Source organism: Athene noctua, chromosome 15 (assembly GCF_965140245.1).
Source record: "Athene noctua chromosome 15, bAthNoc1.hap1.1, whole genome shotgun sequence".
In the NCBI taxonomy this organism is placed as follows: domain Eukaryota; kingdom Metazoa; phylum Chordata; class Aves; order Strigiformes; family Strigidae; genus Athene; species Athene noctua.
Window position 1 is genome coordinate 3,754,637 of NC_134051.1, and position 16,101 is coordinate 3,770,737.

Sequence of the window (16,101 nt, forward strand, 5' to 3'; positions counted from 1 at the left end):
GTGCCAGCCTTGACACTGCTGCTTTGCAGCCGGCAGCAAAGAATCCCCAGTCCCTGAATTCATAAATGAGTCCCTGCAACCCCTGCACCTCAGCCTCTCCCGTCCCCTCGGAGGTGAGGCTTGGCTGCAGATGCAGATAGCTGATACTTAACAGCAACTCCTCGTTCCTCTCGTACCCACTCACCCAGGGGATGTGTGTTCTGGATTTCCAGGACGCTTGCAGGCTTTGGCCCAGCATTTGTAACTAGCCGGCGAGCAGTTACTGTGCAATTCCTACGTAACGTAGGGTTTCCCCCAGGCACACTGGAGTTACTAACACCTTCAGTTGTAGCAGAAGACTGCAGTTGTACATGCATTCAGTAAAGCTCATGCTATCCTGGGTGTGTTGTCTGATTTATACAGATACCATGTGTAACCTGTTATTAACATAGATGACAGACCTAATAATAAGTTGCTTGTTTGTCTGTACTTGTGAGAGCAAGTTTATTCTGCCCTCCACATCCCCCACTTTCACTGCACTTCCTTCTGACACAGAAGTGTGTTATAAGGGTGGTGCGTGGAAACGTGTGTCTGCACTTGTAGTTCTGCAAATGTGTCAGGTACGTGTAAATTCAAATGCTTTTGTAATTACAAGTTAGAAGCAATTCTGCTGTTATTTCAAAAGAAACAAGAGATTGCAGTTTGCACTCTGACTTTTCAGGGTCCAGATAAAAAGTACTAGATTAGTACTCACCGCAGCAAGCTTGTAACTGAGTGCATATAAATGTATTCAAGCATATTTACGTGCAAGCTGGCATTTGGGAGTAGAGAGGGGTCATTTATGGACAGTGGAGATGTTTTTAAGGATAATGTTTCTTAGCAGGTGTATTTGATTGTTGCAATTTGAACAGTGTTGTACTTCTGGAGTTTTTAGAAAATCTAGAAATTCAGAAAAATGTTAAGACCTGTATGGGGAGATTGTTGAACTGGTAGGACTATTGTTACAGAGCATCTGAAACTGGATTAACTGATATTCTGTCCTCTCCCTTGCACCAGAAATGCATGTTCCTCTTTGCAGAACAGTTTCTGTACTCTGTTGTTTGTTTTTTTTTGGGGGGGGGGGGGGGGAGGGAAGTGTTTTTGTCAGCTAAATGTGCCCAGGCAGCTCTTTCATCACACCAAGCAAGAGAGGTAGGAAAGCAGCAGGGAACAGGCAGTCTGGATTTGGTGCCATGGCATCGTATCCTTGACCTTGTTCAGCTCTGAACAACTCAGCCACCACTTTGCAGAAGAGCTAGTTTCTGCTACCCAGGTATGTTTGGAGGAAATTTGTATTCATTCACCTTGCAGGTGAACTTTTACTCCATTTTAGTATTTTTTCAATCCATTATTGTTTTTCCAGTGCTACATTGCATTTGCCTTTTCTTATTTATAAAATTTATAAAAAAGTAAACATTTTTAAAAATTATTGCTATAATCTTAGAAATTTTATTTGTAGATACATAAGGTTTTGTTTCAGTCCTGTTCTATAATTGGTGGTTTATGGTCTTCTTAAGGAAAAGGAAGATTGTTTTTTCATATGTTACCTCTGTGGCAAAGAGTTTGCAGTGGTTTTGTCTTTGAGCCCTTGTATGGCTGTACAGAGGTTGAGCTTCATTGCAGCACCATGTTGTTAAGAGCCATGCTCCCTGGTAGAGAGCCTGGGCCATTACCAAGGTGAGTTTAAGTGGCTTTAGAATGTTTTTTTAACACTATTTGGTTTTGCCACTGACATTTCTAATATTTCCATGAGACTATGTTGGCATAAAGCTCGAATTTTACTTTCTGAACTGACTTGGATGCCTCATTTAAAGTCAGTGAGATTTAAAAAGCAAGTGTTTCAGGATGACTCTTAAGTATTAAATGTTTTAGGTTTTTTTAAATAATTCTTTTGTGCTTGATTCTGATTTGAAAAACAGGTTGAGAAACATCTTACACTGTGGAGAACGCCTGTAGCCAGCCATCAAAGCTCACATAGTCCCACCTGGTGTAGTAATAACAGATTTTCAATAAACACTGTATTGGTGGCATGCAGGACTGTCTTTATCCTACTGGGCACTCGCAGGAGGCTGAGGCATGCAGGGAATCTGCAATTCCTGCACAACTACTACAAGTGCAGATGATCGGTGGTCATTTTGCTGCAGTCACTGGAATCAAGCTGACCATTAATCTCAAGACCCCACAAATTCTCCTGGTTACTTTGGGAAATGGGAATTGCTGGATGGGATCAGTGACTGCTGCCCTTCCCGTCAAACTGGCAGTTGAGGAGTAGGGTTGTAGGAATAGTCACCAGGTATCCCTTGCTACTGGAGCCTGTGTTGTGCATGTGAGATGTGGTTTTCCTTTCTTTTGGTGGGAGTGTAGTGTCTGCAAAACACTCTGTATTTATTCCACAGTTCCAAGCAATTGGTTCTCAGGAACTTATTGCCATGGGCTCACATTCACAATCTTTCCTCAACTTAAATCTTAAAGTACAAAACAGGATCATCTCTGACCTGAGTAGTGGATTTTACCCAGGGTACCTTCTTGAAAATAGCCTCATACTGTACACCAAAAGAGAGCAGTCTTTGTAGATGAAAAATCTCAAAACCTTTCTGGTAGGTTTTCAGTTTCAGATGTAATGGCAGTGGTGTATTTGAGGGGGCACTTCATAGGAAAAGGTATCTGGTTTGGCACGGAGGGGCCTTTTTGCTTTGAATTTATAGTATATATAGTAAATTGGTAAAATACACTTTTGGGCCACTCTGGTCTCCACAACCTGAGGCAGACACTTCTGTACAGTTCACTTGAGCAGAAAGAAGAAAATAATCTTTTTCCTCTTCAGATCCTTTTTAAAGTGAGGACTGCTCACTCTGACCATTCATTATGCACAGAAACGGTGCAGAACTTCCTGTGCAGAAATGTCATCCCAAATGACAATCACAGAATACCACTGAGATATCTTAAGGGAGGAGATTGGACTACAATGCTGGGCACAATCCCAGAATTTCAGGAAAAGGGATTATTTTAGGACCAGAAAATTCTTGCCTAAGTTTCTCATTGTATTTTCATTATCATGATGCAAATCACCCTGTCTTTAAATCAGTCTAACTCTTAATTGAATCCAGGACTCAGCCTAGGAAGTACTCTCTACAGCTCTTGTGGCTAAGGCCTTTAGTCAGCTGCAGGAGTGGGAGAGGAGGGCACTATCACTGCCTATACAATGAGAAACAAGTTAAAACTTTGAAGTTCTAGAAGAGCAGAAGGCCTCATGGAGCAAAGCTTACAAGGGAGAAGAATGTTTTGTTTCCTCTGAAGTGTCTGATAATAAATTATTGGAGTATCAATAGATGAGGATCCCACAGTTATCACAAGTGCCACTCTAAAATTAATTGTATAAAGCTGCATGCAAAAAATGGTGCTTCATTTGTAAGCATGTGGAATGTGTCATCGCCTGTTCTGTTAATGTAGTGCAATGAATGTCCATCTGCCCACTTGAAATGTGACAGCTTTGACTTTCATGAGTACAGCTCAAGTGTAAGAGGTCCTAAAGTTCTGCTGTTTTATAAAAATACCTTGGGAAATGTCATTGAGCATATGACAGTGTGTGAGATTTCAGTTGGGATTCTTAGGAATGCTTCTGCAGGAATACAGGTAAAAGACATCTGCCCACTATTTTAGCTATAAATACAGGAATTTTTTTTACAAGATACTCTTGACATCTAGTTCTTATTCTCAATTAAAACTTGTTATAAGTAAGTTTGTTTTTAAAAAAGTGTTGCTTTTGATAGCATCCTTCAGTGAAGACTTGGATGAAGAGATGAGGCCAGAATAGGGGATATTTCAACCCTGTTCAAAAGAGTGGGAGATGGGAGCACTTGAGAAGTTGATTCATGAATTTAGAAGGAACGTTTCTGGAGAGAAAAAAAAAAAAAGTCTTCTGGATGAAGAAAGCCAGTACAATCAAAACAGTGGAATGGGAAACTGCTGTTGTCTCACTAAGCCAAACTGCCCTTGGCCTGGTACTTCACCTTCCCAGGCTTGCTAAATTAACACCAGTGGTCTGTCCACAGCAGAGACCCTGTGGCCAACTGGTTGGATCTTCTTAAATTCCTGGTGACTGGGAACAGAAATTGTTCTCTGCTACTAGAGCTTAATGAACCCGTTCTGTTAACGTGAGTGATACAGAGTATTGATGCAAGGGAAAACAATGTATTCTGTTTGCCTTTATTTATGTCTAACATCTGTGACTTCGGTATTTAATATCCCACCAAATTGTTGCTATGCCAAAAGGTTTTGATTTGAACTATGGGAATTGATTTTAAACTGCCAGTAAATACAGAAATGATGGTAACATTCTCCATTACCCATTAATCATTTATGTCAAAGTTACTAATTTGAACTCCAGCTTGTGTAAACATCTCGGATACTTTAGCATTTAAGCCCTGTTGAGCTACCCACTGACACTGCATTATTTACTGATACTGCCCTGTAGCCATTAAATCTGTCTGCAGCTCTCATTGCTGTCTGGATTTAATGTGCTTCTTACTTCCTGCGATGGGAGGATGGTGCTGTACTCACAGGCTTTCACTGCTTTGTGAAGGATGAGAGTTCAATCATTTTAATTCCAGAGTGCAGAGCATTGCAATAAATACCAGACTAAAAAAAAAAATCAATGCAAGAAGGTAAACATTATCACGAGAAATGCGGCGTTGTCCTGGAATTTGCACTAGCTTTTTTGAAACACACAGCTGCCTAAATAAAGAAGTGTCCTCATCGCAGGATTAACTGATCGGGTTCGCTGATGGATTTGTTGCTATAGTTCCCACAAGAATTTGTCCTGGCATGGAGGCTTGGCAAAAAAAAAAAAAAAATTTAAAAAGCTTTCTGCACCATGGAGTCGCTGTTGTGTGGGTTGGGGTGAGAGACATGAGCTGCACTGGGAATGTGCCGCAATTCGCGTGCCACCGAGCTGGTTTCTGTGCCAGCCTACATGGGAGCGACATGGAAGATCACGCAGAGCGTGGGCAGAGGTGTCGCTGATCTGCCTTCGGAGAGACTGGCTTCTCCTGCCTCCCCACCCAGCTGCCGGCGGCGAGCACCGGGATGGAGCTTGGCCCAGGGAGTGCTCTGCCTTGGAGCCCGGTTCGGTTTCCTTTCTCCCAGTTCAGCCTTGTAAATGTTAATCCTAATTCGTAGGCTTTGGGAGAATTGAACTTTATTTTTAGAGGCATGAACTTGGGTGGCATTTTCAGAAGTACTCGATACTGGGCAAGCTTGGCTGCCACTGAAGACAGGGATAGTTCTGTTGTTGATGGTAGAGGCAACCGAGTTGGGACAGTATATAACACTTCAGAAAACCCAATTCTTACCCTGTGGAGCTTTTTAACAATTTCATTTTGCTTTATATACAATTTCTAAATTTCTGTGCTTTGTTGGAAATTCTTTTTTTTTATGATGGAATATAGCTGTAATTTTTGGTGTAAATGGAAGTCCATTAAACTAGGAACTAACAAATCTGTGAGCACCCTCTCGTGGGGTCCTGGTGTATTACAGTGTCTTCCATCCTGTTACCCCAAATTTATCTTCTATGCATTTAAGTAAGATTTTAATATAGTAAATTAGAGAAGAGCTGTTGGCACTTCAAAAAAATGCTTGAGGTTGCAAAATTCGCAGAAGTCTAGACCAGAGAATTAAAATATCATTCATAAACAATATATAAAGGTGTGGAATAAGTGTCAAATTCACATAAAGAACTTTTAAATTTATTCTGGTTTGTATCAGGCTTTTATCCAGCATAATACCTTGTATGTTAGACAACAGTGTTAAAAAATCAGTGGATAGCTTTTCTCTTTTAAAAGATATAGGTGGTATGGAATAATTCGTGTAACTTTGGAGATGATTAATTTGTTTCTGTAGATAAATAATAGTTTTGTAGTTCTGTAGATAAATAATAGTTTTCTATGCAATGTTCTCGAGCATTAAAGCATCCTTTTACCTTTCCTTATTCATTTTTAGCAATTAGAAATGCTCTTATTTTAAGAAGTAAGCTGCTCTCCAGAACTCTTGCAGTTGGCTCCTTCAGCACTTCACAGGTTTGGGCCGTCGTTTTCTCGGCAGCTTGAGGCAAGAACCGTTCCTTCCCGCCTGCCTTGTGCAGAGCCAACTGGGTTGCTGTGATAGATACCAACAGGCGAGCGGAGGAGCGTGTCAGCTGCCAGCTGGCCTCCGAGGTGCTCATCGCAACTGCTTCTCGGGCTCTGCTGCCTCCCGAGGGTGCCAGCTCTCAGCCCACACTCTTCTTCCCCTTCCCTAATGAGAGGGAACGGAGTCTGACTGCAGACGGGAACTTCTGTCTGCGTGGTTGTAACTGGGAGAACTGGTTTCGATTGCAGTGTAATGTCAAGACTGCATGGATTTGCACGGCCTCTGGGTGACTGAGCTGTTTGCAGGGTACACAGCCCTGCTTTTCAAACATTTCTGGTGTTATTTTTTTTAACTTTTAAAAGCTTCCCCTCTCCCCACCTGCTTTAAGGCTAAATATTTATGAATGGAGAGAAGTCTTTTCTACGCTTACCTTCCACGTAAGTGAAATTCGGGTTTCAGTTTGTTTTCTCAAAGCACACCATCCCACTTGCTCTCCCTCCCTTTGCTGACACCCCTCGCCAGAGCAACCGACCAGTCATCTGTCAGCAAAGGTGGATTATTTCCTGAAATTACCAACAGGTGCTATGGCATGTAATGTGCTGTGATTGCTCCCACAGTCTTAAGTGAAGGATTTGAAGTTATACTATTACAGGTAAATTAGATGTATGAAGTGATGCACTGAAATTAATGCCTCGATCTGTGATGTCATTTGTTCCAGAATGGCGTTCTTTCTGGAGGAGGTGATGACTTGCACCAAGCGTCTCTTGGAGGTGATATCTGGCTGGCTGCCTCGACATTTTTTCGGTGCAATCCTGGTTTCTCTCCCAGCTCTTGCAGTTTTTTCACACTTCACCTCTGATTTTGAAACAAATATACATGTAAGTTGTCGAACTCTGTTTCATAATCTGACGTTTTGGCTCTAACAAAGCTTGTTGCTTGCCTGCCATCTTCCTTCACCTCCCTCGTGCTTTACATCTGTTTGATACAGATCCCTTAGAGGGATAGGGCTTTTGTGTGTGATAAAATGCCTAGTTTGTTATGTAAATACAGTCACTTGCTTATTTGAAATCTCATACAAAAGAGGAGAGGGATACCTGTAAATGCCTGCCTACATATGTGCTTTTTTTTCTTAGACCAGACACTTCTCCAGGTGTTTATTATAGATAATGCAAGTAGTGCATCTCAGGCTTTTCATTGCATTCATTCTGGTTTTAATTTAGAGTTTGTCATCAGAGATGCCATGTATACTTAAAAACTTTGCACGCACATTAGTTAATCTCAACAGCAAAACCAGTATTAGCAGTGGATGTTTTTTCTTTGCAGAGTTAGATGAGAAACCCAAGGGAGAGAGCTCTTGGCACATAGAAATGATTGCTGTGCAGGGGCTGCAGGAATGGTTAAAGAAATGCTATAGCTGTCTTCTGAAAAGGAGCAGAAAAGAATTGGCATATTTAGCCCAGCCATGGAAAGGTCCCCAGGGGATTTGGTGTCTCCTTTAATAAAAAACTTTCAGAAGGGGTGAACAAGGGGTTAAATATTGAGGAGGGGGAAGAATAGCTTAATTTAAAGGCTAAGTGTAGCATAAAATCAATACCTAAGAACTCTTTGTGAATAAAATGGACTGGAACCAGAGATGAAAGTTTGTTTTTCTGCAAGTTTCTCTTAGGTAGTACAGTGTACAGTTCTTCCTTTCCAGGATCTTCAGGAAATTCTGTTTCACAAATCTCTTGCTATTTCAGGGCCCTGGGTGTAGGTAACAGGCAGATCCTCTCAGTCTTCCTATCACACTTTATTACTGAGTGTTAGGAAGTGTTTGTTCCATGGGAATGTGTGGACCAGACATTTTTTGGTCATTCCTGATTTAAACAAATTCCATGGTTGTCACAGTCACAGAGGAGTGTATTTGATACTCTTTCACATCCCGTACTTAAAATCATTCTGCAGCTTTTCCCTTTGGTGAATGTTAGTTAACTATTTTTAAACTGTAAATTTATTTTTTTTCAGTTTAGTGATGGTCTTCCTCCCTCATGACTACTAGTAAACTAATTGTAGGAATGTTTTCCTTATGCTGAAGGGAGCTAAAAACCTTCAAATCTGTCCATTGATTTTTATCTCATCCCATTCATCACCATCCTTGAACCATCGTCTCTCCAAACATTTGAAACTAATGTTTGAAGAATTATTTTATTACTGTATTCTCAATACCTGCAGAGATCAAGTTGTTAGCCTAAATGCTTCAGACAGCAGCAGTAAGATGGTGGTGTTCGTCACCAAACTGAGAATGAACTTTGCTTTCTTTCCTCTTGCAGGTCCTCCAGAGTCGTGGGGTTGTTGGCTCACTCTCCAAGAGATGTCCCAACTCGTCTTGTGCTCAGTGTTTCAACAGTCATGGAGCTCTAGGAAATGGAGTTAAGCTATAGAGGGTCAGGTAAGTGTCATATTTTACTATGACATGGTTTTGCAAAGTTTTTTTTTATTCATAGCATTTTATACCCTCCCTGGATATAAAATAATTAAAATCAAAATTAACAAAAACAGCAATGAAAAAAAAACTTTCCAAAGCCATGCATACATAGTAAAACACAGCACTTACTGACCCTCTATAGGCTGGCTTCGTGCTGGGGCATCACTTGGAGTGAGAACCAGTGCTCTGCCACTTTAGGAGACCTGAAATGGGGGAAAAAAGTAAGTTTAAATTACGGTTTTTTTATGGACACTTCTGAAATTCCTTTTATCCATTTTTGAGTCATTTAGAAAAACAACAACTGTGCTTGTGGTTTAAAAATGGTAAATTATGTAAGGTTTTTTCCCATACACTGTGTCTACTTCTGAATCACATGCTTATTTGTTATGCTACAGTATTGCTAGTCTGCAGCCTCTGCACTTCAGCTGCAAAGGAAATTTAAAATGAGAGAGAATGATCATTTGATACTGTGAAATGCAGTATGTAGCTAGAACAGAATTCCATAATGCAGTTGAGGAGCCTCTGTTTTAGCTTGGATGGTCATGAATATTCTTGATAAAACCAAAATTTTCATGTTCGCTTGAGAATTTTGACCACTGTAAGATTGTATCTTAGGGGAATGAAGACATTCTGGGCAACATACATGTCCTGCACTTCCTTTTCTTTATTCGGTAAAGATGTGGAAAGGGAAAGTTTTTTTGAGATAAAAAAGACAGAAGAGAAAATCTAAAATTGTCCTTTCAAATTGGCACAAGTGGTGGTGTTACCAAGCATCAGTTGACAATGACTGATGCCTGCCTTTTGTTATCGAATTAATTCACCTGTTGCTGGCCTGTATGATAATGTCCTCTAATAAGTGTTTTTAAAACTAGTCAGTTGGGTGAAGTTTCTGAGGGTGAATGTGTTCCACATTTTTCAGTGCAGTGGAATTTTGACATTCAGTTTAAAACAGGCAGGGCCTAACCCTAGGAAGTGAGAGGAGGTTACCATGTTTTATCTGGGTTTGGTTTTGTTTTTAATAAGAAGAGGCACTGAGCTTTTTGCAAAGGTAAGCTGAACGTATTGAAAGTTACTGAAACAATGGTTGTGTAATGCAGTAATACAAAAGCCCATCTCGGGAAAATTGTAACAGACTACCTGTGCTAAAAGTTTTCTTGCTCTCGGAAGGGAAGACCTCCATTTTCAAGTGCTGTCTCCTGATACAGACACTGCGAGGGATGACTTACTGTGCATATAATACATACAAAATTAGATTTCTCTTTCATGTCACACACTCTTTAATTTACGCTGGCATTTATGTGCAGAAGGGCTCCAGTGAGGAGGAGGAAGCTAACTCGCGCTCTCTCTCTTTGTTGCAGTACACCATGTTTATGTGTTGCGCGATTCTGATCACCATCGTGCAGTACTGTAACTTCTGCCAGCTTAGCTCCTGGATGCGATCTCTGTTGGCAACCGTAGTAGGAGCAGTGCTGCTCATTCTGCTCTACATCTCCTTGTGTCCAGACAGGTGAGCATCACACCTTAGCACTCATAGACTGTGTTTCAGATGAACAAATTTGATTTTCTCTGCCACTGAAGTGAGGGTCTAATGCATGGGATTTTAGTATCTGCCATGACTTTCTCCAGCATCTCAAACTTAATTTTATTTTGGAAGAGTTCTGCATTTTTTTGAAGGATTTGAGGACCTCTGAAGGGCCCTTTCCTATAATCTGTTTTGAAATTACACTCTGTCCTCAACTGACGTGTTTCCAGGGCACACTTATTCCTATCACACCCATAGAATTGCTTTTCACCACTTGTTTGAAAATCTATTTTAAGAAAATTCTGAGGTCTTTGGTGGTGTCAGAGAGCCCATTTGTTTCTCCTCACACCTCTGGATTTATTTTTACCCTCAGGAACCATGTATCTTTCTTCTACCTCCTTCCTCAAGGAATTTTTCACTGTGGGAGGCAGGTGCTTAGATTTAGTAGGATTCTAATATCCTGTTTCCTTCTCACTTTCCTGCCTTTTCAGAGGATGCTGCAAGACAGTAACCAGAGGAATCAAGTTAATGCAGTTTCTGTGCAATAACCTTAAGGCTTTTCAGTTTTTCCTCTGATAAACAGTGTTCCCCATAGGAGAACTTGTTTGCAGTGTTTTCCTCCCATTTTCTTGCCAAGAGAGTCAAGGGAGTCCTTCCAGCCATCCACTCCTATTGTCAAAATTTTATAATCAACTTGCACTTCTCAGTGGCTTAAGAAATACCATAGCCTTTGGCACTCTTACCATAGTGTGGACTTTACAAGGACTTCTTATGCTAGATTATTCTAGTTCCTATTCCTTCTTCAGATGCCTGCTGAATCATGTGGTGAAAAATATGTAAAAAATCCAAAACAAACCAAAAAGAGTTTGAAGATGTATATGTTTTGTGTGAGTTTTTATGTGAGCTTTTAGTCCCCTCTTCAAGTATCTTTGGTCTATTTTAATCTCAATCTAAGTTATATAAAAGAAGACAAGGAGAACAAAAGTCACCTCTTATCACCTCTTCACATCTGTAATTTGGAGGTGGCTGTAAGGGTTGTAGGAAGAAAGTCTTTCCTTGGAAAGAAAAAATAACTTGGAACTGAAGTCAGTTGACAAATTGTTTCTAGATCATATTAGACTAAAGAAAAACCCCATTCTTGTCTGTCTGAAGAGCACTTGGGCAAGGAGTGCAGGACAGTTCTTTCTAGCTTCAGCAAAGGGAAATAATGTTTAGTTTCTGGATGCCACCCATTTCTGGATGCCACCCCCTTCTCATCTTTGGTTTGTCCCTTTGGTTTTAGTTGTCCAGCTTACCTAACATCACCTCTTCTCCAGCACACTAAGTGACCCTCTCCCAGTAGGAAAGCTGACTTTCACCTGCTGGCTTTTCCTTTGTAACACTGATGCTTTCACTGTCCTACCACCAGCTTCACTGAGAAGCTAGCCCCAGGTCTGGTTTTTCAGGGATGTTAATGAAGAGCAAACCCATGGTGCCATTTCTGGACTCTCTGGCTACTCTTCTATAATTCCCCTCAAGCAGGGGTTCTTGCAGCTCACTAACCTGCTGCACGTGTACCAGTGTGTCTGCACGGAGCTGGCGTGGCATAACTAGATGCTGTTTCACAGCAGAGCCTTTTAAAATAGGGTCATATAATATATTTGTAATACCAAAAGTCTTCACATAAGGGCAGGCAGTCAAGCCAAAGCATGAAAAAGGTATCGTGGTGGTTGACATCCCCTGAGTGGTTGTTTGAACAGACCTCAGTGCATCCATGTCAAAGGCATTTTGTCGCAGAAGAAAATCGGAAGGTTTGGTGCCATAATTGTAAGTCCTAATTCCTCATTCAAAGACAAAATTTTGAAACCAACTATATATGTGATTACTCAATCAGCTTTTGCATAATCTCTGTATTAAGAATTTGTGCAGAAAGACAGACACAAAACTTGGGATTTACCTGCATTTCAACTTTATTAAGGGGCTGGGAGGCTGCTCCTGAGCAGCTAATAGCAGTATCAGTTCATAGCATCAGCTTTTGCTAACTGCTAAACAGGCGGTATGAATGTTGAAGAAACATTACCTTAAGAAATTTTGCTTATGATAGCATATTTCTGCCTGTGGTTTGAATAGCTGTGACCATGGGCAAAGTACAGAAATCGTGGAATACGTTCGTATTTCATCTTTTAAAAATAAATATTTAAAGTAATAAACAGAGCTGTTCAACTGCCAATCTGAAAGTGATACACAGAATTGATCATGAACAAAAATAATGCAGGTTGAATTAGTGAGACCCATAACTTTTGTTTGTTAATAATAACTTTTTTTGTTCCTCTTTTTTATCATTAGTGTGGGTAATACTTTTTGTCACCATGGTAATTGCAGCTTTGTATGCATCACAGGCAAATCCATTCTGCAGATTGCTATACTTCTTGTTCCAAAAGTAACTAATCCTGAGAATTGTAATACTTGATTGTGGTAGAGAAATTATAATGCAAGTAAACACAAAAGTTGCTTGAACTACTTATTTTCTGTAATAGCATTTTCAAAAATAGGCTCTACATTTGTTGGGGTTTTTTTTTGTTTTGGGGAGGTTTGAGGGTTTGGTTTGTTTTTGGTTTTTTTTAAATCTTTGCATTATGTGGTCAGATTAGATGAAGGCATAACTGGGTTTTAGAGTTCTGAAATTGCTTTTCCATGTTTCCAAGGTAGGATTGGATTGTTTAACAATTACTCGTTCCAGGCATCACCTTGACTGCGTTATCATCGGTTATGCTTTAGAGGTGCTGGCCTCTGTCTGACTGGTTGCTTCTTCCAAGCAAAAAGTGCAGATAAGTCACATTCAAACAAAGTTTGTCTGAAGCTGATCAAGTGTGCAATGCAATTATTGGTCCTGTGGTCTACATAATAGAAAAGTTTAAAATGGTAACTGAAATTTGGGCAGGATGTTTTCTTTATTGCTCTAACTTTCCTTCTGAAATCAATGCTTTTCTATTTCAGCTCCATAGAAACTTTTCATCTAGATTTGGCACAGAACTTCAGGTAAGCTTTATATAAAATTACCATAATTATGTTTAGGGATAGGAACATTTTCAGTCAATTATATGGAGCAAAGCTTTGTATCCACAGTAATACACTTGGGAATTCAACAGATTGGTTCAGCAAGTTGTGTTTAAGCTCCTTGTGTATGTAATTTCCTTTACAGAGGACTTAGGTACGATCAAAAGTCATCAGAGAGCTGATACTGCAGTCACTGAATTATGTAATTCTATTTTCTTTTTTAATTTGATTTCTAGAAAATGGAACTGTGGAGGAGCTATATAAAATAACATCTGTTTTTCTAGTAGTAGCAGTTTTTAAAGCATTATCTGTGCATGATGAGCTATTTATTTCATTTCCTTGGTTGATTTGCATCATTCAGAAGTGTTCCAAGTTGGGTGCTGTCCACAGCTGGCCAGGTGAGAGTTCCCTGTGGTAGAGGAGCTGCAGCTGAAAAAGCTGCTTGTGAAGCCAGCTGCCTTCACCAGGATGGAGACATGCTGGTGGTGACAGTCCAGGTGCTCTCTGCCACACTGAGCTCGCTTAGGCAGGATAGCAAGTTGTATCGTTGAGATCAAATGAAATTTTAGCCTGCAGACTTAAACAAGCAAAAATCTTTTCCTCGGTTATTAATAGCCCCTTATAAATATACACGTTAAAGATTCACTCTGGTTATTTCAGTGTTGAATTTCTCGTGGTTTTATTGCAAGTTGAGTAATACCATTTTTAAAGTGGTTTTATTGGTCTTTGGTATTAGAAAAGTATGTGTTTGCTAATTACAAATTTGGGGGCAATACTGGGGCAATGTTGTACTTGATTGAACTCATGACCCCGTGAATATGTGACTCAGTAATTCATCTAAACAAATGTGTGTTCAGGAGCATGTTGCTTTTCCTGGGAGTGTGTATCAAAACAAAATTACTTTTTAAAAAATGTCATCTACATGAATGCTATGGTAGTTTAGAAAATGTTTGGTTTTTAAGTACAGAGAGGTAGTAATTGTGCTTTCATATTAGATATTTACTCACCAAGAAGTTAGTACTTATTACAGTATTGGGGTTGGGGGAGGGGGGGTTACATAGGTTTTCCTTTTTGTACGGCTTTGATTCATGAAAGATAACTGCATTTTCATAACAGAATTGCAGTTCGCTAAATCCAGAATGGAAAGTTAAAGCAAAAAGAACATAGGTGGCTTGATTTTTTTGTAAACTAAAACACCAGAGGGAATTTGCTGAGAAGGCAATGTACGAAATACTAAAGCATGATGCTCACTGGAAATAATCTTTTAGGATTAGGCTGAGTTTGGATTCTTAGAGGTTTTATTACTAGTTTGTGAAATTGCTGAACCTTTTGTGCTGCTCAGAATTACGAAAGTCTTGCCCAGCACTGACAACAGCTTAGCAGGCTCCTGACCAGCTGCTGATCACTAATAAATAATTAATTCTGCCTTAAATAATTGACAACCCAGTCTTCCATTCAGTGACTGTTTCTACATCATGATTTATTAGAAATCTGTCCAAAAATTAGCTATGAAGCATTGTTTGCGTACAAATATTTTTATTCCATAAATATATAACGTCTAACTCATGACAAGGAAAGGTAAGAGTGGGTAGGAAACCAACCCGTGCAGTAGATGCTATTGCAAACAGGCATGGAGCATGCTCTGCCTGCTTTGCAAATCCTCGCTTGCAATTTAAATGCCAAATAAGGCAGTGACCAAAATACCTTGCTTATTAAACATTTCTAAACATAATTTTTAACTTTTTGTTATGAGATGCAATAGATTTGTATTTTGTCTGTCACTCCTTCAGGTGGGAAAAAATGCGTGTATGTTGTACATGAGTTAATACGACATAGTGCTGCCCTTTCCGCCTGTCAGCAGCAGTTCTGTCAGGTTAATTGGTCACTGTCTCTGTTTTAATGCAGGAATTGTGTCAATCCAGCATGTTCTTTGCTAACAGTCCGGGCTCTGCTGGTCTGAAGCTGCCCAAACTTCTAAATTAACACAATTCTTCTAAGTGGTAGAAGTTAAGAGAGAACTAGGAGTTAATCCAATTCTGGTTGTCCCATTAATTTGCAACAGAATTTGTCTTCTTTTTTCAGGACTTTTTTAATGTACGTTGTTGTATACCACATTTCTAGAGTACTGTGCAAACAAAACTTCCCCTTTTTCCTGGTGATGGACTAGTAAAAAGTTGAAACTCCCTTAAACTAACAAACTTTTTAGCTGTTCCTTTCTCACTGAAATAAATAAAAAGGGTTCTTTGCTCACTCCAGTCAGCACAAAAGCTTTTCCTGTCTAAGAGGGCCAAACTTACTTGTTTTGCATGCCTTTAATGAAGTTATTCCCTTTTCTTGATCAAAAATTGAGATAGTTATTAATGTTGCCTGGGAAGAGAGATACTAGTAATGGTAATGAAGTATTAGCACAAAGTTCGTCTCTGGACTGTCCATGCTATGCTCAATAAACCAAAATATGGAATTTTCCTTGTTTTCCAGACTGAGTGGTTCTTCAGCACAAAGGAGATAAAACCATAAACTTTGTCTTTTAAGCAGGAAATATTTCTCATTTTCCTTTATTTCTTATCTCAGAGCAGGTAGGGTGTATAATTTTCCAGTTTCTGACTGCTCGAGGAGGAACAGTGATAGGCTACTTGAAGTGAAAGACTAAAATTGCTTCATGGTGGGGGGATGTGTTTATATGCATCCACTATATGTTCTGCATCGAAAGCAGCAGTTCGAATTCCCTTTTCCACAGTGTTCCACCACTGCGTTCTTTTTAAAGATTTAGCAGGCATGCATCCTCTTTAAATATAGCAAGATATCCAAATCCAAACATAGGTTACTGGCTCAGAAGCAAAATGGCTTTCCAAAAATCTTTATAAGTGGAAAGCCATTATCTTTATGATTTGTGATCAAGCCAAAGGAGATTCTATCTCCGGAGCTCTCACTTGTT

At 39.8% G+C, this 16,101-nt stretch overlaps 1 protein-coding gene across 3 annotated transcripts in view; it reads left to right on the forward strand.

Moving 5' to 3' along the window:
* ADCY9 (adenylate cyclase 9) overlaps positions 1-16,101 on the forward strand; it is a 96,881-nt gene that overhangs the window by 66,598 nt on the left and 14,182 nt on the right. For all 3 annotated transcript variants that reach the window (XR_012634607.1, XM_074919598.1, XM_074919599.1), the window contains 3 exons: positions 6,863-7,022; positions 9,967-10,115; positions 13,107-13,148. Coding sequence is in view for 2 of the 3 variants with exons in the window: in XM_074919598.1 (XP_074775699.1) it covers positions 6,863-7,022; positions 9,967-10,115; positions 13,107-13,148 (351 nt within the window). In the remaining variant the exon portion in view is untranslated. The remainder of the gene's footprint in view (positions 1-6,862; positions 7,023-9,966; positions 10,116-13,106; positions 13,149-16,101) is intronic.